At 36.5% G+C, this 26,188-nt stretch overlaps 3 protein-coding genes and 2 pseudogenes across 4 annotated transcripts; 4 read left to right on the forward strand and 1 right to left on the reverse strand.

Annotated features, from left to right (window-relative positions):
• Window positions 1-3,932: 3,932 nt before the first annotated feature.
• LOC120159539 lies at window positions 3,933-8,215 on the forward strand (annotated as a pseudogene).
• A 1,799-nt stretch (window positions 8,216-10,014) lies between these two features.
• On the forward strand, window positions 10,015-11,213 carry LOC120159434 (annotated as a pseudogene).
• A 237-nt stretch (window positions 11,214-11,450) lies between these two features.
• Window positions 11,451-13,356, reverse strand: LOC120159402 (exocyst complex component EXO70B1-like). The gene has a single exon (XM_039169991.1). The coding sequence runs from the start codon at window positions 13,219-13,221 to the stop codon at window positions 11,575-11,577; it is 1,647 nt and encodes a 548-aa protein (XP_039025922.1). The 5' UTR covers window positions 13,222-13,356; the 3' UTR covers window positions 11,451-11,574.
• Window positions 13,357-15,138: 1,782 nt separating this feature from the next.
• LOC120159579 (double-stranded RNA-binding protein 3-like) lies at window positions 15,139-16,676 on the forward strand. Of its 2 annotated transcripts, XM_039170151.1 has the most exons (5): window positions 15,139-15,158; window positions 15,229-15,476; window positions 15,554-15,773; window positions 15,846-16,447; window positions 16,481-16,676. In XM_039170151.1, the coding sequence occupies exons 2-5, from the start codon at window positions 15,231-15,233 to the stop codon at window positions 16,607-16,609; spliced, it is 1,197 nt and encodes a 398-aa protein (XP_039026082.1). In that variant the 5' UTR covers window positions 15,139-15,158; window positions 15,229-15,230; the 3' UTR covers window positions 16,610-16,676. The 2 variants fall into 2 exon arrangements, with proteins under 2 accessions (XP_039026082.1, XP_039026081.1); XM_039170150.1 differs by having other exon boundaries at window positions 15,846-16,676.
• Window positions 16,677-23,642: 6,966 nt separating this feature from the next.
• Window positions 23,643-26,156, forward strand: LOC120159580 (glycerophosphodiester phosphodiesterase GDPD1, chloroplastic-like). Its single transcript, XM_039170152.1, has 7 exons — window positions 23,643-23,788; window positions 23,886-24,073; window positions 24,877-24,936; window positions 25,027-25,308; window positions 25,384-25,479; window positions 25,575-25,771; window positions 25,900-26,156. The coding sequence occupies exons 1-7, from the start codon at window positions 23,692-23,694 to the stop codon at window positions 26,126-26,128; spliced, it is 1,149 nt and encodes a 382-aa protein (XP_039026083.1). The 5' UTR covers window positions 23,643-23,691; the 3' UTR covers window positions 26,129-26,156.
• Window positions 26,157-26,188: the final 32 nt, after the last annotated feature.

Raw genomic sequence — 26,188 nt, forward strand, 5'->3', positions numbered from 1 at the left:
GTAGACTGTGGATTTTCTGGAGGAAATATCTTTCTTTCTCAGTCTTGAAAGTTTTTGATCAGTCTTTATCTTTTGTTGGTGATATTGGTGGCCATAGATGTGTTATAACTGCAGTCTATGGCAGTAACAGTGGTTCTGACAGACTGTGCCTCTGGAGGTAGTTGGAAGAGGTGGAAAGCTTGGTGGGGGAGTCCTCCTGGCTAATAGGAGGTGACTTCAATACCTTCATTAATGCTGAAGAAAGCTCAGACTTTGAGAGGCTTGGGCCTTATTACACTGCTGAAATGGAGGCTTGTAGGAGCTGTTTGTCTTCCTTGGGGCTCTTTGACCACTCCTATGTGGGTTCTTTTTTCACATGGTCTAATAAACAAGAAGAGAATTTCTTGGCACGTAAATTGGATCGAGTTCTTATTAAATCCCGGTGGCTTGAAGATTTCCCAAGTTCTTTTGTTGAGTTTATAACTCAGGGGGTTTCTGATCATTGCCCTGCTGTGATTTCTTTTTTCAAGGACAACCAGGCTGACAGGCCCAAACCTTTCAAGTTTTTCAATTGTTGGGCTAATCATGGTGATTTCAAGAGTGTTGTTAAAGAGTCTTGGCAGCTAGAACTGTCCGGCTCTCCTATGTTTTGCCTTTTTGCTAAGCTGAAAAGGCTCAAGTTAAGACTTAGGGAGTTCAACAGAAGTCATTTTGATGACATTTCAAGCAGGGTAAAGGCCAAAAGAGCCCAGCTTGAGAAGATGCAACTTGCAAATCTTTCACAAGCTGGTTGTCATTTTGTAGAGGAGAAGATTATTTTTAATGAACTTCAAGAGCTTGAGGTGGCTGAAGCTTCTTCCTATAAGCAAAAAGCCAAAGTCCATTGGTTGAAAGAGGGTGACAGAAATACAAAATTTTTTCACTCTACTGTAATGAGGAAAAGAAAGAGAAACACGATTATATTACTCTATGCTGAGGATGGTTCTCGGTTGGATTCTTTTGATGCAATGTCTGCTGAGATGTTGAGATTTTACACTGACTTGCTTGGTTTTGAAGATGCTGGGGTTAAAAGTTGTGGTGTTGATCTTCTCAAAAGTCTGTTGGGGTATGAGCTTCCTTGTGCTACTGCTGCTTCATTAGTTGAGGATGTCTCTAATGAAGAAATTAAAAATTCTTTGTTCAGGCAAGGTAACGAAAAGAGCCCTGGGCCAGATGGTTATACGGCTCATTTTTTTAAGATGGCTTGGGATATTGTGCAGGATGATTTTCTGACTGCTATTAGGGATTTTTTCCAGTCTGAAACTCTGCTACCTGCTTTCAACGCTACAACAATTGCCTTGGTGCCTAAGACTCCTAATGCTGGTATGGCTAAAGACTTTCATCCCATATCTTGTTGCTCGGTTGTCTATAAAACCATCACTGGTATCATTGTTAAACGGTTAGCTAGTTACTTCCCTGACATGATTTTGCCAAATCAATATGCTTTCATTAAAGGGCGTAGTATAGTCGATAACACACTCTTAGCTCAAGAGATTGTTAGGGGATACTCCCGCATATCACTTTCCCCTAGGTGCACCCCTAAAGTTGATTTAAGAAAGGCTTTTGATTCTGTTTCTTGGGACTTCTTGATGAATGTTCTTGCTTCCTTGGGGCTTCCTGAAAAGTTTAGGGATTGGATTTCTGCATGTGTCACTGGTGCTAGATATTTTGTGGCATTTAATGGTAGTTTAGTGGGTTTTTTTAAAGAGAGGAGGGGAATTAGACAGGGCGACCCACTGTCCCCTTATCTCTTTGTTCTTATTATGAATGTGTTGTCCCACTTGTTAAATAATGCTGCCAAGGATGGGCTTATCCGGTTTCACCCTAAATGTAAGAGTGTTCTTCTCACCCACCTCAGCTTTGCTGATGACTTGTTAATTTTTTGTCATGGGACTGAGACTTCTATTTTTGGTGTTGTTAGTGTTCTTGAGACCTTTTATGAGTTGTCTGGGCTGCAGTTAAATGCTGGAAAAACTGAGTTGTTCTCTTGTGGTGTACATGAGGATGTTTTGAGAAGAGTGCAGGCTATTACTGGATTTAATTTGGGTAAGTTCCCTGTTAGGTACCTTAGTGTGCCATTAGTTACCAGGAAACTTACTGCTAAAGACTGTCTTCCTTTGGTTGATAAGATTAGAAGTAAGTTGTCTTTGTGGTCCAAGCTGAGGCTGAGTTATGGTGGCAGAATGCATCTTATCCAATATGTTTTATTCAGTATTTCCAATTACTGGTGCAGGCAGTTGGTATTGCCTAGTGATGTCATTAGGCAGGTTGAGCAACTTTGTATGCGGTTCTTCTGGAAGGGGGATGATACTCCTGCCAAGGGGGCTAGAGTTAGCTGGAATCAAGTCTGTTTGCTAAAGTCTGAAGGTGGTTTGGGCCTTAAAAGTCTGGGCTGCTGGAACAAGGTTTGTTGTTTTTTGCTGATCAGAAATATCCTTGCAAATGATGGGTCCCTCTGGGCGGCCTGGGTTAATGAATATGCCCTGAAGGGGGCTTCTTTTTGGGCGACTGGTTATAAGCCTCAGTTCAGCTGGATCTTAAGGAAGCTGTTTAAGCTTAGAATAGAGGCTGCTAGCTTATTTGACAGTGTAGTTGACTGGAATTTGGTTAAAGGTTATTGGGTGTGGGAGAAGTTAAGGGACAAGAGAGAGAAGGTCATTTGGGAACACTTACTTTGGTTTCCTCTTCATATCCCTAGAATGTCTATTGTTGCTTGGATGGTTTTTTTTGAATCGCTTGCCAACTAAGGATAGGGTTATCCATATAGGGATTGAGTTAGATGGGTGTTGTGAGCTTTGTAGTGATGGTGTGGAAAGCAGGGATCATCTGTTTAATGATTGCATTTTTGTTGTTGGTCTCTGGAGTAAAATTCTGCAGACTTGCAGAATTCCCTATAGGGTGCTGTGTTGGGATGATACCTTGGTCTGGGCTGCCAGCAATCTTAAGGGGAAATCCTTGCTGGTCTGCATTCTGAAGCTAGCTTGGACTAGTCTTCTGTACTTTGTCTGGGAAGAATGTAATCTCAGACACTTTAGAGGCTGCTTTCGGGCGATTGATGAGGTCTTTGAGATTATCAAACGGACAGTCAGCGTTAAGTTGCATGATTGTAGCGTTAACAAAGCTGATAGGGTTAATTCTCAACTTTGCCTTGACTGGAACATCGGCTAGCTTGATGTTTGCTTCTGATCTGTTGGTCCTTGCCTGTAGACAATGCGAGGTCCCTTTGTGGTGGTTGTTTGCGGGTTGTTTTCTTTTTCTAATCTTGCTGTTGATGTTTTATTTACTACTTGTTTTTGCTTCTCTTTTCCTTGCTGGTCTGCATTCTGAAGCTAGCTTGGACTAGTCTTCTGTACTTTGTCTGGGAAGAATGTAATCTCAGACACTTTAGAGGCTGCTTTCGGGCGATTGATGAGGTCTTTGAGATTATCAAACGGACAGTCAGCGTTAAGTTGCATGATTGTAGCGTTAACAAAGCTGATAGGGTTAATTCTCAACTTTGCCTTGACTGGAACATCGGCTAGCTTGATGTTTGCTTCTGATCTGTTGGTCTCTTGCCTGTAGACATGCGAGAGGTCCCTTTGTGGTGGTTGTTTGCGGGTTGTTTTCTTTTTCTAATCTTGCTGTTTGATGTTTTGCTATTTACTACTTGTTGTTTGCTTCTCTTTTAGTTGTCCTTCTTGAGTTGTTTTGCTTAGGTTGCTTGTAGGGTGTTGTTTATTTTTGATTTGCTTTCTGCAGTTGTATTGGTATTTGCTCTTTCTTTGGGTAATAAAATCAAATTATCCAAAAAAAAAATTGAAATATAATAACTAAATTTATATCACAAAAATAACATAAAGACTAATAACTGAATTTAACTTATTTTATTTCTAATGTATGTATGCATGCATGCATGCAAATGAATTTCTCTCATCCCCACACAACACCCTCCATTTCATCTTCTCTCTCCATCTCAGATCATTGCAACCTACTCAAGATGGGCTCCACCGAATCACTAACACGTAGTCGAACAAGAAGAGAGCCAAGACGAAGACGACGAGGGAGAAGAACACATCAACAATGAAGAAAGATCGTCCAACGCCGGGGGAACTCCAAAACAACCTCTTGGACAAGAAAGTGCTAGAACAAGAACCCGAGATGTCTCCCCGCAATGCATCGGCATCCCCGCTTTCTCCCCAGCGATACTCTCAGTACGGGTCCTTCAACCAAAGCGTGGGACCCTTACAATGAGTTAGTCCCATAGTACTAAATTACGGTCGCAACGCATCATAATGTTTGCATCGTAACGCTTTTTAAGGTTATTTTGATGTAATATCGGAGCAACGAGATAAGGGAATCACATCACGATTGTTCCGGTCAAAAACCGTTACGTAACACCACAATACACTATAAATTGCACCACAACAAACTTTAAATTATCTGAAATATAAAATTACATAGATAAATTGTTTTAATTTAATTCTTAAAACTGAATTATAAATATATATCATTAATAATATTGTAATAGTTATGTTTAAAATTAATTACTTAAATTTGAATTAATTAAATTATTTATTAACGCTATTTTAAAATTAAATTAAATTTTTCTCATATCTAAAATTGACGTGATTAATTCTAAATTAAATTTTTATATTAACATTAAGTATCATAATTATATGTTTATTTATTATTATATAAATTTTATATAAGGGAGAAATTAACTTTATAATACTATAATAGTTTATGTATTTTATCTATTTACTATGAACAATTTCACCTACTCCATCTAATGAGAAAAATGTTCAACTATTGACGTCAAGTTATGATGATGATGAAAACGATGATGGTGGTGGTTGTTATGATCATGGTGGTGATAATAAAAGTACGTACAAATCAGAATATGAACACATTTATTCTACTGCTTTTCATGGGGTCAAGGTACGTTCAGATATCATTTCGGTGATTATTCAGGTTTGTATAGAACAAATGCATCACAAAATAAAAGAGATGATGATGATAGAACTCATAGGAGAATGAGAGAACACTTTTATGATTCATTTGCAGGTTCATCGTCATATAATTCAGCTACAAATGATAATGAGATTAGTAAATCATCTCATTGTTCTCGTTCTTACCAGCTAAATTTATATTATACACCTTACCTTGAACAAAATCCAAGTTATGAATTTTTTTGTCATCATTTATTTTACATGTTTCCTACCAATGATGCATCTTATGATGCACATAATGTGATGTCTATAGATGTAAACGAGTCGAGTTCGAGTATTGCTAAGCTCGAATCGACTCGAAAACTCTGAAATGGAGCTCGACTCGAACTCGAAATCCTGAATTGAAGCTCGTGAGCAGCTCGAAATGGCTCGAAATGAAAAAAAAATTCTTAAACTTAACAAGATTGAATCCTCAAACTCAAACTCGAACATGAACCTTAAATACATGAAAGTCTTATTGTATTTTAAAAAAAAATCAACAAATAAATATTAATATTATTAATAATTTATTTTTTAAAAAATAAAATCTTAATATATTATATTTTCGTGCTTCTCACGAGCTTTTCGAGTCGAGTATCAAGTAGCTCGTTTCGGCTTTTTAAGAATTCGAATCGAGCTCGAGTTCGAGTCGAGTCCATTCGATCCGAGTATTTATCGAGCCTTGGCCGAGTCGATCTCGAGTAGCTCGCGATATGCCTCGTCTCATTTACAGCCCTAGTGATGTCTTCTTCCCATAGAATAGGAAGGAATTAAAACTAATACAATGACGAAAATAGAAATGCTTTAGATCCGCCACGCCATTCATTTTGGTGGTGAATTGTAAAATATAAAATTTTTATATTTGTAGTTATATATTTTTTTCTTTTTAAGTTATTTAAAATGAACACTTTTATGTTAAAATATAAAAAATTTGATATAATTTTAGTGATATTATTTATATATTATTTATTAATATTATAATTGTTTTTACTCATTATCCAGTATGATAGCACTTATATGATTTATATTTGATTTTAATAAAATTTTATTTATGAAATTAAACATTTTATTTTTAAAATAAAATATTAAAAGAGTATATTAATACTAGTATATTAAAAGATAAATATAAAATTTATAAATATAATATTTTAAACGTAATGTGATTTTTGAGAAAGAAATCACACTCGCCACAATCGCAACATGTTATGTGGTCTGCAGCAACCGCAACAAAACCTCAACCGCAGTTTGATAATATGGTTAGCCCCGCCTCCACCTCCCCCGGTTCTCACACGCAGTCCCTATTCGGATGATGATTGCATGGTGATCGATGTTTATTTGATCAGCCACGGAGAGTGTGAGTTGAATACTTGAATTGGAGGCCTGATATTGTGGGTGGAAGATACGACTCTGCCGCCTTGACCTCGAATGGGAAGCGCCAAGCCAGGGCATTGGCTGTGTTCTTAGATTCTCAAGGGATCAGGTTTAACACCGTCTATTGCTCTCCATTGGATCGGGCTAGATCCCTGGCTCTTTGTGTTTGTCAGGTAAATCCTTTTTTTTATTCATTCTTCTTAAAAGAATAAAGGAAATTGAAATATGAATGGGCTAGATAATTGTCAATTAGAAGAAAATTTTCTAGATTTAATTGTTAGTTTCTTTAATATCCATTGAGCAGATTGAGAAATTGCTCCTGCTACAACTTTGGGTCATCTATCAAGTGCATGCATGTTAAGCTCAAGAAAAATTGGTAATTTGGTTCCATGTTGGTTTACACTGACCTGTAACATTTACTTGGAGTTTGCTGAGAGTTTCTAAAGGTGCATGATTAGCTGAAATACATAGTTTGACATTACTATTTAGCATCACCAAAGCTTATTTTTCATCTGGAGTATGTTGATGGGAAAATTTTGAGTTATTTCGGTAATTGACGGTTCATCTTTTTAATTTGAGCGGAGAGTCGTAGCCGGTGCAAAGAAGGTCGTAGTCGATAATTCTCTGTAAGAGAAAAAAGAAGAAAAGTAGCCTGTAGGAGAAGATGAGCAATCTATATAAGAGAGAGAGAGCTAGATCAGGGGCAGAGAAAGAGTAGAGAGATGGATCAGGGGAAGAAAGAGTGAGAGGGAGTCCTTTTTCAGTCTTTTTTCAGGTATAAATATCCTCAACTGTAGGGCGATTAGTGACAGGTCTAGGATCATATCTGTTAATAGACTGACAGATTGTGTAAATACGATTGATAATTATCAAATTTGACTCTATTAAAGGTCATGTTAAAAACCGAGGAACATGGACTCTGGAAATGGTGGTGTCTCCAGGTAATTGGCGGGGATCTGTTGGTTTCTAGAGAGTCTTGTCCGAAGGTATAACATAGCGGAAGACCCTAAATTATGGAAGTAAATAAGATAGGACTATTTGATGTATGCAAAGTTAATAATGATCCGAGTTAATGACTGCAAATGCACATATGTTGCTCACGCATGCCATAAAGTTATGCATGATGATATGCATTTTACCATTTACATTTTACACAACTACTTTTCCTATTGTTTAAAATTCTGCAGGAGATGAACTTTGCAGAGGCACAGATACAATCCTCTGATGCACTTATGGATCTGAATATGGGGCATTATGAGGGGTGCCTTCGATCGCAAATATATACACCCGACGTTTTGAGCCTAATGGAAAGATACCAGCCTGATTTAGCTGCCCCTTCCGGAGAATCTCTCAGACAACTGGAATTTCGAATGGTTCAATTCTTGAATGGGAAAGTCCTCTGCTTCCTGAAAAGTTGAGGTCTGATTGTTTCTTACACCAAAAAGAGAGTTGAGGATTTACAAACCACAACGCTCGTGCCATAAACAACTTGGTTCATGCGCTACCAAAGAAGAAGTCCAGTAAGAGCAGGCTAAAAACCATGTCGAATATCATCGAACATGATGCCGATGATGAAATGTCTCCTAAAGTAGCCAATAACCACCCCAGCCTTCATGACATAAACGTCAGGAATTCGTCTTTTCCCTCCACCAACACCTCCTCGGCCTCCTCTTGTGTCGGCGTCTTTACTCATTCCCTGCCGATTAAATGCCTCATCACCGGCCTCCTCGAGTGCAGCCCCCTAATGTCACATAAGATGTGCATAGAAAACTCGTCTGTGACCGTGCTGAAGCATTCGTGGAACACCGGGTGGCAGATAAAACAGTTGAATGGTACTCTCACATCTTCGGCTTCTTTAGTTGAAGTTTGGGACTTGATCTATCCTACAGAAGAATTTCGGTTGGTAAATTGAGTTTGATAATTGATGGCTACAATACCGCAATACCAAAATCTACGCTATATGTGTGTGTGTGTAGCATTCAAATTTTGATGTATTATTTAATTCAAAATTCATGGCATCCATATCCAAATAAAAAGGGTTGTTTTTTCGTTCTTTTCTTTATCGAATCGTGATCTACGATGATAACAAACAACGTCGGAGTATTAGAGATTTCGTTGTTCGGAAGTGTCATAATGACCTAAAATGGTAAGAAAAGGTCACCGGAGCATTTGTTCAAAGTTTAGGTCTGTTGGTGATCTAATGATTTTTCTTGAAAGGATTGATTGCAGTATCTTAACAAATTGGTGCCCAAAAACAATCCTTTCTGCTTACTTGACCCAAGAAAATGCTTGGTTAAACTAATAAAATAGTGCCATCCAACAATATATTGAATTTACTCAATTTTTTTAAATTATTTTCTTAATATGATTCTTATTTTCAAGAGTTTAAAACAATTTTTGAATGTTTCACATAATAAAAGTGTCTTGTCAACCATTGGCGATTTATCTACTCTAATTTGACGGAGAATCGCAACTAACGATGATGTGATCGTTGACTTACGGTATTATGTAATAGAGATGAAAGTACAATGTGGAAATGTAGAGTAAAGAAGGAAGTCCTTTCTTTTTTCAGTGTATGTGAGGGGTATATATAATGACTTTAATTAATGATGTTAGGCATAGAATTATTATAACTACTCGTAGATCGGTAGGCTAAATAAATTTAGTAGTCAAATTTTTAGAATTCATCTAGATAGATTGTGCGAGTTTATAAAAAATCTTCTCTACGTACAATAATTGACTCGAATAATATAAATTTTTTAAAGACTCCGATAAACGAAAGAGGTTCATCTTCGAAGATATTTAATCAACAGAGAACTGACTACATTAAACATTTATCTAAAAAATATAACAAATGTGCATGTCAAATGATGTAAAAGAATAAGAGATGGATGAATAAAAATTGGGATGCCAACCCCACCAACCAAATCCCCGTCATGGTAGACAGGCCATCCGTAGGTCCCTTGACCAGTGGCCAACCTCAACCCATATAGGATGGGCATATGATAACAAAACTGGTTCGGGTTTAAAGTGAAAAATATTCGATTCGAAAAAAATATATAATTTTATCTTATATATTTAGAAATGATTACAATAATACCCCTCTATATATAAATTTTTTCAATTAAGTCACTGTTTTTATTGAATAAAAATAATATTTTTATTATTATTTCGGGTCAGGTCGAGTCGGATCGAATTTTTAAGTTATATGTCGAGTCGAGTTTGGGTCGGATGAAATTTTGTTTTGATCGGATCGGGTCTCGGGTGGAGGATCCTTTGTTCTCGGATCGAGTCGAGTGTACCAAAAAACTCGACCCGACCCCCTAAACCCATATCGACTAAAAACCAAATCTTCTTCGGTCCAAGAAACATACATTTTTTACAATATCCTACTCATTTTCTCTATTATTTCCAGCTTGTGCCTACTCCAATCAAACATAACCCTTTTCATTTCATTTTCAGCTCTGCCAACTCCAATCAAACATAGCCACCTGCTCTTTCATGTAATTTTCACTCCAAGTCCTTATATATTAGAAAAGTTTAATCATACCATTAACAATTTTCTTCAGTTTCCTCTGCAAAATTTAATTTCTCATAATTCTTCCAGATTTTTTCACATGGTTTGTTTCCCCACAATAAAAAACATTCTTCATTCATATACGTTGGATATGTTTAGTTTTTGTTTCTCATGTTATTATATATATATGGTCTGATCATTTCTTATTTATGTGATTTAGGGTGCAGAAACTAGTGAAGGTTGTGTTCTAATGGAGAAGTCCAATGGCAAACTGTCTCAGCTAAATGTGAAGCAAGGCGAGCCGACCCTGGTTTCTCCTGCTGGAGACACGGAAAAGGGTCTGTACCTTCTGTCCAATCTCGACCAGAACATTGCGGTGATTGTCAGGACCATATATTGCTTTAAGTCGGAAGAGAAAGGGAATGAAAATTCAGCTCAAGGGGGCTGTCTTTGTTGAAGCTGAAGCAAATTGTAAGATGGAGGAGATTGGTGACATAACAAAGCCTGATCCCCGAGACTCTTAGGAAGCTGGTTTATGGCATTCCTGGTGCTGAAAGCGTACTAGAGATTCCAATACTAGTGGCTCAGGTAACCAAGTTTCAATGCGGTGCTGGCATTGGTGCTATGGAGTTTGTCAATTCATGGGGCGAAACAGCCCGAGGTTTGCCGCTAACCATTCCTCCATTCTCCGACAGAGCCATTCTGAAAGCTCGAAGGCCGCCGAAGATTGAGTACTTGCATCGGGAATTCACAGAAATAGAGGACAAGTCCTGCACCGATGAGCTTTACAAAGATGAAATGCTCTATAGATCGTTCTGTTTCGAGCCCGAGACGCTTGAGAAACTAAAGAAGGACGCCATGGAGAACGCGGTTCTTGAAAAATGTACTACATTCGAAGCACTTTCGGCTTTTGTGTGGAGGGCTCGCACCAAGGCACTTAACATGCTACCCGACCAACAAACGAAGCTTCTCTTCGCGGTCGACGGCAGGCCTAAATTCGATCCGCCTCTACCAAAAGGGTACTTCGGCAACGGCATCGTGTTGACAAATTCCATATGCGGAGCAGGTGAGTTATTGGAGAAGCCACTGTCACATGCTGTGGGGCTGGTTCAGGACGCAATCAAGATGGTTACATGAGATCGTCTGTCGATTACTTCGAGGTCACGAGAGCTAGGCCTTCTTTGTCATCCACCCTGCTCATCACAACTTGGTCTAGGCTATCTTTCCACACCACGGATTTCGGATGGGGAGAGCCGGTTCTATCGGGGCCGGTTGCCTTGCCGGAAAAGGAAGTAATCTTGTTACTATCTCATGGAAAAGAGAGGAAGAGCATAAATTAAGTTCGACTAATTATGATACTAATTATGAAAATTAAATAAATTAAAAGATGTATAGACAAACGAAATCGGATTACATTAATGAAATGGAATTCAAAACTGAGCCACATGCCTAATTAGAATTAAATACAGCATCTTCACAGATTATAGAAAAACAAATTAAGCAGACTATTTCTATACAGAACAAATACAGCATTTTTACTATGATGACACATTTCAATTCAAACCATCCAAGGCAAGCAGCTTGCTTTGCCCTCTGAATTAAAAACACAGGAAAGAAAACTAACCAATTCTTGATACTAAAAGTCAAGGCTAAAAATAATTTTGTTTCTTTTCATTAATTTGAATTGTTGGGATTAATTAATTAATTTTTTCGACCATCAAACAGTTCATCAATGTAAGTCTCTATATCATCAGGCTGGTACTTGATGTACTTCTCCGTTTGTCTTCCAGGATCCAAGTAGCCAGCGTATCTTCCCAGGAATGACCTGTATGCCGGTATCACCACCGATGCTATCGACACCCTCAGCTCCGATTGCAGCTGCTTGTCAGACACCACCCACGTGCTCTGAGTCCGATATATTTCGTCGAACATGGCATTGAAGTTCTTGAATTTCTCTTTCAGCACCGGTTTCACCACCTTTCCTTTCACGGTCAGTCCCTGGTTGCTTATACAACCCAGAAGCTTGAGCCACGTCTCTCTTTGGTAGACCTTGTGGTAGTTTCGAACATCGAAGGATCGACTACGGCACCAATTGTCACCCACCACTTCATAGAGCTCGGGCGTTCCTTTGATCTTCTGCAACATGTAGCTTCCGTTGTTCATCATGAAAATGCAGCTCAATGGAACGTCCTTGTAGAGCATCGACTTTGAGTCGATGGACTGCTCCAACAAATCAATTATTCTCATCAACTGTGCTTGAAACGGTGGCCGGTCTTCTCCCGCATCGTTTTTCTTGTACTTTTCCGATCTGCTTACATTATTCCGAGGCCTGCTCGTCGAATCGGCTCTTTCGATCTTGGAATGGTCTTTGAAAACTTGCTCTATCGTGTCTTTGTACTCACATGCGTACTTGAGATAATTCATGATGTAGCGTGTCAATGGGTGAACCGCCCCACCTGGAACCGGTATTTTCCCTGTATCGGATTTGATTGCATTCTCGAGATCACAGAAAATGGAGATCGTAGCCTCGCCGATTCTACAACGACACGCCTTGATTTCTTTCCTGAGATCGCGGGCACATTCCTTGGGAAACACGCTATCGATGGGAGAAAGATTATCACGCAAGGCCTCATACATGTCGAGAAACTTGAATAGCTTCTCAGGGGTAAGCTTGCAAAATGCAACCGCTTCAGGGAAATCGAGGAATTGAAGGAACAGGCAACGTGCGAGGTTGGTGATGATGCTATCCGATAACGACGAATAACCGGAGAAGATTGTTTGAACCAGCTTACGCTCGGCGGGCAAGTGCACATTGGCACATTGTTTGAAGGTCTGAATCCATGAAGGGATGTCCCTTTCCAATGATTCCCATGGCGTCTTTTGAGCCTCTTCTATACTAATCTTCTCGTACCCAATATTCTTCAATGTCTCCCCAAGCACATGCCTCCTTGTGATCATGTAAATCTCGCAGCATTCCAATTCATGTCCTCCTGCGATCAACTCGTCTGCAATTTTAGTAATATTGACCAAAACGTTCCCGGAATACTCCTCGAACTTCGGATCCTCGGCAGCAGGAGGCTCGTTGTCTTCACAGGGTTCAGTGGATTGATCTGCATCCTCTTTTGCGGCAGCATCTGCATCCTGTTTTGCAGCAGCATCTGCAACCTCTTGTACAGCCTCTTGTATTTGATCGGTTTCCTCGTTGCGTGACTCTTCGAGGATGTACCTGAATTCCTCTTCGAGATAACACATTGTTTGGTGTTGAATTGCGCTGATGCGGTTGATTAAGGTACCTTGTTTCGACTCAGGTTTGATGTGTGCGGATAGATCTTTATACAGCTTCGTCATTTGTCCAACAGCTTTGAAAAACGATGGATCAGCATCAGGAAGTTGATATCCCTTCAGGCTTGTGTCGGAAGAGGCAGATGATTCAAAGCTGGATAGTTTCTCTTCAACGAGATCCAAATATTTTTCGACGAACTCCGGAATCTTTAATTCTTCGGCTTCAACCTCTGCTTCCTTTTCCTTCTCTACCTCCTTCTCATCCACCTCCTCCTCCTTTTTCGCTTCCACTTCGGTCTCCTCCTCTACCTCCTCCTTCTCATTGATCTCATCCTCAGCCTTCTTCTCGTCTACGTCTGTCTCCTTTTTCTCCTCCTCCTCCTCCTCCTTGACCTCGGCCTCAGCCTCAGCCTCGACCTCGACCTCGACCTCGACCTTATTCTTTTTCTCCTCCTCATCCTTTAGGATGGAAGAGAAATTTGTCAAGAAATGTTCAATATCTTCACAGGCTGTTTCCAGGGTATATGGTGGAGGAGGAGGTTCTTCTGTTTCCCCTCCATTCTCCATCTCTTCAGCCTTGTCTTCGGTTTCCGTTTCCTCACGTTTCTCCGTCTGATCATCTATGGTTATCTTTTCTTCACCCTCTTCATTAGAACTCTTCGCTGACTCCGACACCGGCACTGCATTGTCGGGATCGGTGTTCTTCTCATCGTTTTCAGCCTGGTTATTGGCTAAGGTGTCTGTCGAGGAGAAAAAAAACATCGAATAGAAAATAGAAAGACACAATGGAGGGAACTATGGTTGCATTGTCTATTATTCCTGAGAGAGAGAAATAAGAAGATTTGGTTGGTTTTGATTTGGATGATATGAAATTGAAATGGTCGTGGTGGTGGGGAAGATGTAGGGACAGGAAATAGTTGTGGAGGGAAAAGGGAAAGAGCGGTTTCATCTATTTTAGGAGGGTTGACCAAAAGAATGCCTCATTTAACCTGCTGTTTTGGCATCGTTTTCCTTAACCTGCATGCATGCATGCATGAAGAAGGAATGTTATACATTGCTAATAAACTACGTATAATTTTTATTAATATTCGGTATTGATATCATACAATAAGATATAGATATCTAAATAATAAATACACAATTTAATCTCTTTAAGCCACAGTAACTAAAACTTTTACATGACAACGCATAATTAATTTAGCATAAAGACCATCTACGTATGTCAAACATGAACAAACTTCATTAAATACATAAAATAATTTAAATTTACATGATTGTTTTTGTGTGGTATATGTGTTCTCGAGCATTAGGCCCATCTCTGATGTAACTTTTCTCTTTCTTCCTGAAAGAATTTGTCTTGATTAAAAAATAATAATACACAGTGCTCAGCTCAATAGCATAGGGACCTATACTTTTACCGACTCACAGAGTCACAGCTCGGTGGTGGTTCTAAGATAGCTGATAACTTGTTATGTCTGCTGCCAATTACAAAACCTCTATCAAGTTTCCAAAAAATCACTGGCATTATGCACAGTAACAATAAACAGAGTTAATGCGGGATATGGCTGTACCTATGCTGCTTTTGAGTTCAGACCCAGCTTAGTTGCTAATTTGCATTAAGATTCACACAAGGAAAATCATCTTTGTAATAATACTTCTTGTGAATTACTATAAAACACAGATAACCAAACTTCAGAGAAAGAGAAAAAAGATATAGTTCCATTGGAATGCAAATATGCAATCTGAGTTTTAGTCCGAGTCAGAGTGAAATAAATCGCTGTACCGAGCATTGTTGGGGAAATGCAATACTATTTTCACGTTCGGTAAGTTTCCTCTTCCTTTTTAAACTACTTAAAGAAAACAGGTAGGCAGTATGTATAGTTACAGAAGTAGACCAGTACAATAATCAAAGCCCTCAAAACCACATGGATTTTTTTTATTACATTACCGTGCCATCAAAGATGTTTTTGTCCCGATATAAAACAATAAATCAGGTGAAGTAGGTGAGTTCCCTGTCTCTCTTTAGTTTTTTCAGTGGCTGAGTTCATTCACCAAGTCTCGTTTCATGGTTAGATATGTTCAAGAATCAATTGCAAGAACTGGCACAAAGAAGCTGTTTTAACCTCCCTTCTTATACCTGCATCAGAGAAGGACCTGATCATGCACCCAGGTTTAAAGCTTCAGTGAACTTCAATGGCGAGATCTTCGAGAGCCCGAACTTCTGCCCTACATTGAGACAAGCTGAGCACTCTGCTGCCGAGGCAGCTCTCAATGTCCTGTCCGTAAGAGGCCTTTCAAGGTCTCTCACTGCAAGAGTTCTCGTAAGACCTTTTACTTGACCTTTCTGTTCACTGGTTTCCTTGATGTTTAAAGCACACTTCTTCTTTGTTGTATGAAGGATGAGACCGGAGTTTACAAGAATCTCCTTCAGGAAACTGCTCATAGAGCAGGGCTTAAACTCCCTGTATACATCACTGTAAGATCAGGACCCGGACATAGCCCGATCTTCTCTTGCATCGTGGAACTTGCTGGCATGAACTTCACCGGTGAGCCGGCGAAAACCAAGAAACAGGCTGAGAAGAATGCTGCGATTGCAGCCTGGTCTGCCTTGAAAACAAGTAAGTTTAGCTTTCTGGTATTTTGATATACTAGTATTCGTATGCATGAATCTATTGTACATATGTGTGCAGTGCCAAACTTGGATTCATGGACGAAAGAAGACAGCAAACAGTTTAGGAGGAGGGATCATAATAACCGAGCAAAAAGAAGAATGGTCAATGGCAACAACAATGATATAATCAGCCTTCCATCTTCTTCCACCTCTGCAGGTAAATCTCTAAATCATAAAAAATGGAGGGTTATGGATGTCTTGATGGATAGTTCAGCACAAAAACGGAACGGCTTTCTATCTCTACTTCCTCCACCCCCACCCAGAACAGCTTCAAAGATCTTGCCACCAACTTCATCCAACTATTCATGTAATCGAGCCGGTCCAATACAAATCAGGGGTAAACCAGAAATGAAACTGGTTCCTCCACTTGAACAGCATCTAAAAGATGAAGACCAATGGCCTGGTTCCAAACACGAACATGTCATCAATAAATCCATTGAGAAGGAAGGTTCAAGTAGTGAGCTTATCAGCAGAATTTGTGGGTCTCCATATCCGTCTCAAATGGCACCGGCAATGGCCCGGAACATGTACACAGGAGGGTTTAACCCACATAAGATTGCCCCGGCTGTTAAAATGAGATCAATAATCCCAGTTTGTGCAGCTCCACCACCAGCAAACAGAACACATGAAATAGCAGCTACCCCATCAACAAGCCCAAATACCATGCAAATAGGACCAGCAGAGGTGCCATCATCATCAGCCAGCTCAGTCATGTTCAACAAGTCAGGGCCAAACTCATACCAACTCAGTTCAGAGTTGATGAAACTACAATTAACAAAGTAAAACCCAATGAGCTTATGCTTGTAATATCAAGTTATTATGGTGCTTTTTTATTATTATTTCTTGTCCTCTTCGATGACTTTTGATTACCATGTGAGTATAATATATATATATAAAGTTGACATTTATGGAATCACGGTATGGAGAGAGAGAGCTTTAAATGGGAAGTCAGGGAGGCAGATGGGAATAGCAATGAAGGGGCACATTAGAAGAGGAACAGACAATTGCAGCGATAAGCGTAAGCAGTTATGCTCTCACAGCAAAATATTTAATACCCTTGTCTTCACCATTAATGCTCTCTCATCTGCCTTCACTCTCATTTATTATTCATCACCTTCTCCCCCTTTGTTTATTTTCCAATTCTTTTCTACTCCAAAGTAGTCATTTGGGTATGAAATCTCTGGGTCGTTCCCATTATTGTTCTTCACAAACAATCCCTTTTTCTGTAGCTCGATATCTATCCCTAGCTTCTAAGACCATGAACAACAATTTTACATTTTATATGTGAGTGAAATAACTCAAACAGTGGGGATTTTTAAAATGTCCAAACAAAATTTCACAAGAAGCATGCCATCCAAATTAATAAATTTTAGATACTATACTAGATTTTAGTAAAGGCTGTTCAATGAATTAAGCAGTTTATGAGTCGAGCATTATTTCATTCGTGATCGACTCACTTCATAAGCTTTCCTAATCTTAATACATTTACAGGAATAGAACAATGTACATTGTAGAAGGGTCGTGGTACATGTAACACTCCCAACTCATACCCGATTAAAACTCTTTGACTCATTTAAAATGCAATGAAAACTTTACAAGGAAAATAAAACTTTACAAAACATATAGCATCTATGACTTACACATTTTCGTACGTGCCAACAATCAAATCACATACTATTTAGTTTACTCTGATATGATATCCTTCAGAGCTACGTTGTACTGCTCTTGCTTATTATGTTAACGTCTTCAACCTACGTGTGAAAACAATCACAAGATGAGTCTATGACTTAGTGATGCAATATTAAATATAATAAAATAATAAAACAATTATATAAATGTTTTTCAAAATAATCATTAAATATTATAACATCATATTATTCATAACTTATAACATATACTATTACCTATTGATTAATTATATATATCTTTGATACTTGCTTATACAATTCTTTGAAACATTTCGTATAAAATCAGTAGACACTTAATTAATATTTTATATGGTTACTCATTGTTCAAATTATATCAAGTGTGTTTTATCAGCCCAACGTATATCGCTGAGAACTCCAGGTATGCGAGTACATTGAGATTGTGCACAAATGCAGTCACTTCTCATATAAATTGCACCGAAGTGCCACATAGATTTGTCCCGAATGACCGCGTAGAAATTGTCCCGAAGGACCACGTAGAATTTGTCTCGAAGGACCACGTAGAATTGTCCCGAAGGACCACGTAGAATTGTCCCGAAGGACCACATAGATTTATCCCGAATGACCGCATAGATTTGTCCCAGAGGACCACGTAGAACCATCGACTCTTGACATGCCAACTATACCCCTATTCCTCATGAAATATACTTTGGGCTTTAACCATATAATTATTTCACATTTATTATTCAAGTGTCTTTTATTCATATACACTTCAGTAACTTAATACATGTTCACATATACATTTTCACGTAGAACACATTTATATATCATATTCACGTAGATCATTTTTCACGTAGCATTGCCTGAATTTATTATTTATTCACATAGATCCTATACTTATATTGTTTCATATAACATTATTCAATATTTCCATTTAATTACATATAACATACATTTATAGTGACATTATTATTTCATGTTACATATCATTATTTAACTTATCCATTTACTTATATAGAACATATTCACATAGAATACATTCACATATATTCATAGCATTTCATTTTGCTCAAAACATTTAAGGTTGGCTTATCACAAGCCATCCTCCAATCATAAATAAAGTAAGTAAATAGCACTCACATTTGCCTCACGTAATCCTTAAATAACTCATTCTCTCTTTCACTTATCTTGATACATCCCTTCGTTCTGCATTTGCTTTCAATTAAATCTACACATAACATGACTCAAATGAATACCGGAACTCAATTAATATCTAACCCATTAAATTTTATTTGAGCAAAATGAAACACTTAATTAACATTTCCGACTGAATAGTATCGATACTCAACTCATAGTACCGATACTTCTCTTCTATAGTACCGATACCCACTTCGGTATCGATATCATTTTGGCATTCTGGAATTTCATTTTCGATTACGATATTGATATCTTCCTCTTGGTATCGATACCTCCACATCAGTATCGATATTTCTTCAATCGATATTGATACTATTCAACCCATATTTTACTTATTTCACTTCGATTTTTTCCTAAATTTTACCTAAATCTCTTAATCTTATCTCCAATTATGCCACCAAACTCAATACCATTTATCCCAACTAACTTACGTTCATTAATTCCCTTATAACATCCATCTTTCTCCAAAGAACACTTAAAACTAAAAATCACACCAATTTTTCAAACATATTCTCAATCCTTTCTAACACTTCAAATCCCTTAATTAGACCTCTGACAAGTCAAATATGCTTTTAGAACTCAATTACTAACCAAAATTCATCATTTCACTTAAAAACTCATTTTACTAATTCATTCTTAAATCACCGAAGAAGAAGAAGAGAAGAAGAAGAAGAAGAAGAAGAAGAAGAAGAAAGAAGAAGGAGAAAAGGAAAGAAGAGAAGAAGAAGAAGAGAAGAAGAGAAGGAGAAAAGGAGAAAAGAAGAGAAGGAGAAGAAGAGAAGAAGAAGAAGAGAAGAGAAGAAGAAGAGAAGAAAAGGAAGAAGAAGAAGAAGGAGAAGGAAAGAGAGAAAGAAGAAGAGGAGAAGGAAGAAGAAGAAGAAAAGAAGAAGAAGAAAAGAAAAAGAGAAGAAGAAGAAGAAGAAGAAGAAGAAGAGAAGAGAAGAAGAAGAAGAAGAAGAAGAAGAAGAAGAAGAAGAAGAAGAAGAAGAGAAGAAAAGAAGGAAGGAGAAGAAAGAAGAGGAGAAGAAGGGAGGAGAAGGAAAAAAAGAGAGAAGAAGGAGGAAAGAAAGAGAGGGAGAGAGGAGAAGAAGAAGAAGGAGAAAGAAGGAGGAGAAGAAGAAGAAGAAGAAGGAAAGAAGAGAAGAAAAAAATAAGAGAAAGAGAGAAGAAGAAAGAAGAAAGAGAGAAGAGAAGAAGAAGAAGAAGAAGAAGAAGAAAAGTGAGCCAAGCTTCCAAATACTTCCCCTTTTCTAATCTTCATATGCTTAAAATATCTTTTAAAATGAATTTTAAAATTCATTTCTTTCAAAAATACCTCTTTGCCTTTCCATTCTTCCATCTTTGTTAATATGTCCTAAACACAAATTCCAAAATCAATCCTTGAACTGTTCAATTTATTCCAATTAAACCACTAAATTTTAAATTTTTATATTTTAGTCACTGACCCGATGTTTAGGGTATTACAATAAAATTCTTTCATACTAATATAAAATATGAATTGAAATGAAATGAAACGAAACATCATTCATACTAATTTGAAGTTAATATATACTAGTGATTGGGTGTGGTGGTCGGAGGATGTAGAAGTGCAATAGAGAAAGTGAATAGAAAACAGAATAAAAGGAGAAGGTCGGAAAAGGATTAAGATCATCATGGGTCAAAAGAGAGCTTATATATTTGTTTGCTTTATCTCATGTGTTTTGAATTTATAAACCAAAAAATAATCAAATCAATATTAATATAAAATAAGATATATACAAGAGATAATATTTAATATGATTTAGTACCATTTAACTTTGTTTATCTTCACAAATGAACATAATAATAATTCAGTAGAGATTATGAATGATATAAATACATAATATCACATATATCTTCAAATCCAATATTTATACTAAAACTTAGAATATCTCAAAATTACACTATTTAAATACTTAATCAACAAGAAAATTTGTCTAAAATAAATATTTACTTCTTAAATAAATTTAATTATCATATAATCTTCAACCATTAAAATTATAATATAATTTAACTTAATTATTAATTAGAATTTTATCAAAGTATTTACTTTTAATTAATTACAAGTCTCGTGAGGGAATGGAACATGATGCCATTTTGCTTAAGAAAACTTAAGAAAATATATAAATTGATCATTAAATTATATCAAAATTATTTCATGGTTAATAAAACTTAAGAAATTATAAAATAATCATTAAATTTATAAACTATCTGACAACTGTTGTTTTTAATGTAAAAATAAATTCCTTTTTCCCAATGATATATAAGAAATAAATACATAGTAAAGAGAAGTAAGAGTCGATCCATATGGACTTAGAAATTTTTTAATTTTCGATTTGAATTGCCTTGACCAGAAGATATGCAGTAGATAAAATTGGGGTTTTGATTAAATAAGAAAAATCAATTTAAAGTAAAAATAAAGAAAATAGAGAATGTAAAGTTGAAAATAAATATGATAAAAACAGCCTCAAGTCTCGACTCAATTTCCTTCTGATCATCGAATTAGAATTTTCCTTTGAGATTCATATCGTTTACTTTGTCTACAAGGGCCATCCTCGTGACTCTTCTTTGTATACCGAATACTCAAGGAAATCTTTGATTTCGGCTTTGGAAATTGATTTAATCAACATCAATTGTTGTAGATCAATAACCGTTTAAGTTCATAGAAGACCGACTCAGATTGTTGTTTCAATAACTACTAATTCTGATCTCAATTCCCTCTTAACAAGGCAATCTTGCTAAGTTTGTTCCAGGAAGTCGAATGTACTCTTAATAAGCGATCATTCCTCCCACACATTTAGTCGCAACAATATATTGACTAAAGTCAAATTTTAATTTTGAAAACTGTTTTGATTTTGAAAATAAGTACAAAGATTGAGAGATATTCCGAAGTTGTTCAAGTGCTTTTCAATTCTTACGTTGGAATTGAGTTATCGCTTTAACCATCGGCTTATGAGAAAATTAGCTAAGTAAAACTAGAAATAAGAAGGAGAATGAAATCTGAATTGTGTCTTTAAGCTTACCCTGAGAGGGTATTTATAGCCTCTAAAATCCTAGAGATGAATATAAAAATTAAAAAAAATAATCTTAAAGATATTTCAAATGTTTTCTAAATTCAAACTTTAAAATTAAAAATAAATCTCATAAGATATCTCTGCTCGTCCACCTTCTAGAAACTGTCATTTTACACCTTCTAGAAACTACTCAGAGTCGTGCCCATGTCTCTAGCCGTGACCAAATAATAAAAAATACAGAATGTGCCCTCTTTACTGCTAATTCTGAAAAATAAGATCTTACACGAAAATAAACACAATACAACTAAATCAACATCAATAAATCCACAAGATCGAGGAATTAAGAAGCAAATATTATCTATTTAGAACACTCATCACTATCATTGATGATTATTTTATAATATAAAATAATAATGAGTTCTTTTATAAGATTAAAATCGTTTTTATAATAATTTGAAAAGTATAATGAATATTTTTAATAATTTGATAAAATTTAATAATACTTTTATAATAATTTAAATCGTTCCTAATTTACAAAACATGTATTGAGAAAACAATCACATTAAGGTGCAGGAATAATGTTCACACGCTTCACGTTCTTTTGGCATTTCACCAAGACATTACCTAACATTAGGAGTATTTAATTGGTGGATTTAATTAATAATTAAACTGAAATTTCTTTACATAAATTAATCAAACATAAATAATTATTTTTAAACGAGTAAAAATGTAAATTTAAAAGGAAAAAAAATATTATAACTTCCCTTTTTAGATATGAAGCTCTTAAACAACTTAAAACTATTTTTTCTTAAAATCCACTCCATTGACTGAATCTAATTAACTGATAATTACACTTTTTTCCTTAAAATTCACTTCATTAATTGAATTTAATTCCGACTGATTAATAAAGTTAAATTTAAAACATTAGTACGTAACTAATTTCCAACCAAAACATTATCATCTATGTGTATCCAATCCTTTGAAGATAATAATAAAAATCTGTGTATCAAACAAATTGTGTTTGTCAAAGAGGTTTGCACCAATATCTCATACCCAAGTTCATAGCCCGTGACATGTTGATCCAATGAATTAAATAACTTGAAAGTCCCAAACATGTCCAAATTCTAGAGCGAACATTTTTAAATTATCCTCGACTCGATGACAGGCAAGTCTACCGTGGAAACACATCATCCAACCGCGTATCGTAGCCTTCCTGCCTTTGCCCCGGCTCCCCTTAATATTCCCAACCAACTTTTCATCGTTAATTAATATTATATATTGTCATCCACCCATCCACGTGTCTGTAAACTTTTCTAATATAATAAATATAATTATAAGTTTAACCTATAAATTTATATTATTTTAATTTTATTTTAGTCACTTATCATTAAAAATTAATGGTAATATATATCACCTTAAGATAATATTATATTATCATTTAAATAATTTGAAAATATTACGCCATTAGTTATGTTAATTTTTTAATAGTGACTGATCAAAATTAAACCAAAATATAATATTAATTATGATTTTTTAAAAAAAAATTAGATAATCAAAATAAAAATAATAATAATTGAAGTACTAAACATATAGTTTACCCAAAAAAAATTCTACTATACAATGAAATCATTTTTCTCCAAGTATGTGTTGGGTTTGGTCAATAAAAGTTCCTAATAGTAGATAAATCAACAAAAATAAACAAATATATGAGACAATCGCCGTTAAACCTAACGGAATAAGTTGACATGTCAACGGGTGATTGGTAATTCGAGACAGAAGTTGACGGTGAAATTCATAACGGAGAATATCCGACGGCATATTTTTTGGACCTTTGTAAACTCCAAAAAGAATATCCTAAAATCCTAAGTTTGATCCTTCTCACGTCTCCTGCCTCCTTATATACATAACACAAATCTTCCGCAAACAAAAACTCATTCATCAAAATCCTTCATCTTCCTCCCTCTGTTCTCTTCCCCTCTTTATTACAACAATGGCTCTTAAAGCCGTCAATGTCTCCGATGTCCCTAATATCGACCAAGTGCCGGAAAACAACGCATCTCTATATTCTTCCCGTTTCAATTCTGAAGGTAATTGCGGTTGTCTTTATGTTTATTACATTCTGGGTGTTCTTGTTCTTTTTTGTGGGGTTTAGGGTTATATGTTTGTTTTGGTTTGGGGATTTAGGGATGGAGTTGAACGTGGAAGCGGCGTCGTTTACGGCACCGAAGTTTCTGGTGATAGGGCATAGAGGACATGGGATGAATATTATGCAAAGCTCTGATTCGAGGATGGAAGCCATTAAAGAAAACACCATTCTCTCCTTTAACTCTGCTGCTAAATTTCCCATTGATTTCATCGAATTCGACGTTCAGGTAAACCTTCAAATTCTTTAAGAGATTTTTTTAATAAAAAATTTGTCTTTTTTAAAAAATTACCTCGAGATCTTCTTCCACGTTAGATCGCGTAAAAGATGAAAAAACCACAATGTTTGTACCGACAGACGTCGTACGGTCGCCGCGTACGACAAGGTGTTCTGTCTTAATCTCGCTGGATTGGTGGACTATGGCCCACGTGCCTACAAGCGCGTTACCGAAGCATTTGTGAATAACCTTAGTTTTTGGGTAAATTACATGTTTAATACCTAAACTATCAATTTTATTCCATTCAGTTTAGGTTTCAATTTAGTACGTTCCGTTGAAAAATTCAACACCGAGGACTTCGAATTATATTATAAGACGCATGAAATATAAAAAAAGAGAATAATTCTACGTCATCATTACTACTAAATTTTTAATGACAAAATATCAAATTAAAACTTAAATTAAACATTAAGTATGATCTTAGAAAAAATAAAACTTTAAATACTAAAATAGAAAAAAGTGATAGTTTAAGTATAGAGTAAATTACCCTAGGTTTTTATTAAGAAACAAAAATAAAACCCTAAAGTTTAATAATTACATTTCCTTAATTGAAGTGATAGATTTCCTGTATTTTTTTCAAGTGTAAGATTACTGATTTGTGTTTATTTTTTTGTGGGCTTTTTCTAAATAAATTAAAAAAAACTTTGATTTTATGGAATTAAACATATAGAAAGAAAAAAGCAATGGAGGTGATGAAAAAACTGGCCCTGAGCCAATCACAGGAAAGTAAAGAAAGCCATTGTGGTTTTTTGTAGGTGACGAAAGATGACTGCCCTGTCATTTTCCACGACGACTTTCTCTTCTCTCAAGAAAATGTACGTTACCAGTTCTTGCCGATCATCATGTTTGTCGTTGTTTTCTAAATATAATTATGTAGATTAAATTTTTGCTTTGGTATCCTCCAGGGAACCGTGTATGAAAAGAGGGTCACGGACATGCTTTTGGAAGAATTTCTTTGCTTTGGACCGCAGAGGGAGGCAGGGAAACAGGGGAAATGCTTGTTGAGGAAATCAAAAGATGGGAAAATCCTCAACTGGAATGTTCAAACTGATGATTCATTCTGTACACTGGTTGAAGCTTTCCGGAAAGTTGACTCTTCTTTAGGGTTCAACATTGAGTTGAAATTTGATGACAATATTGTTTACAACCAAGACCATCTCACCCATGTTCTCCAAGTCATTTTGCAGGTAAAAATCAATGGAGGGAAAAAAATTTCTTATAATACTGGAAAAAATATGAATTCTCTGTAATTTTTGTCACAGGTGGTATCTGAATATGCAAAAGATAGGCCTATAATCTTCTCCAGCTTTCACCCTGATGCTGCTCAGCTTGTTAGGAAATTGCAGAACACATATCCTGTAAGGACTTAAGCTAACCAATTTTCAGGCATCATATGCAAGCATGTTTGTGAATCTTGTTCTTAAAAGACTGTTTTACGTCGGAAAATGAACAGGTTTTCTTCTTAACAAACGGTGGGACACAAGTTTACTATGATGTGAGAAGAAATTCCCTGGAGGAGGCCATAAAGGTCTGTTTAGAAGGTGGTTTACAAGGGATTGTTTCCGAGATCAAAGGAGTGTTCAGAAATCCAGGAGCAGTCCCCAAGATCAAAGAGGCTAAGCTCTCTCTCCTCACATATGGCAGACTCAAGTAAGTACATTTCAAATTCGCATATGAGTTCTACCCTCTTAACATAAAATCTGGTGTCCATCCCTGTAAGTGCTTAATAATTTTTTGACATCAACATGTTTCTTACCTGGAGAGTTGTGATGTTGCAGCAATGTGCCGGAGGCTGTTTGCATGCAACATTTAATGGGGATCGATGGAGTGATAGTTGATTTTGTTCAAGAGATATCGCACGCTGTGGACGACATGATAGTTAAGCCATTAAACGAGAGTTTGAAAGGAGGGAATGAGGAGCAGAAGGCGGCGAAGTCGAAGGTGCAATTCTCACAGCAGGAGCTGTCGTTTCTTTTAAAGCTGATTCCAGAGTTGATACAGCACTGAATTCAACACGACATAGTTTTGTTGCCATGCCACCCTTTTTACCCTTATTTTGGGCTGTGG

This window comes from Hibiscus syriacus, unplaced genomic scaffold (genome assembly GCF_006381635.1).
Source record: "Hibiscus syriacus cultivar Baekdansim isolate YM2019G1 unplaced genomic scaffold, ASM638163v2 tig00111366_pilon, whole genome shotgun sequence".
Taxonomy (NCBI): Eukaryota; Viridiplantae; Streptophyta; class Magnoliopsida; order Malvales; family Malvaceae; genus Hibiscus; species Hibiscus syriacus.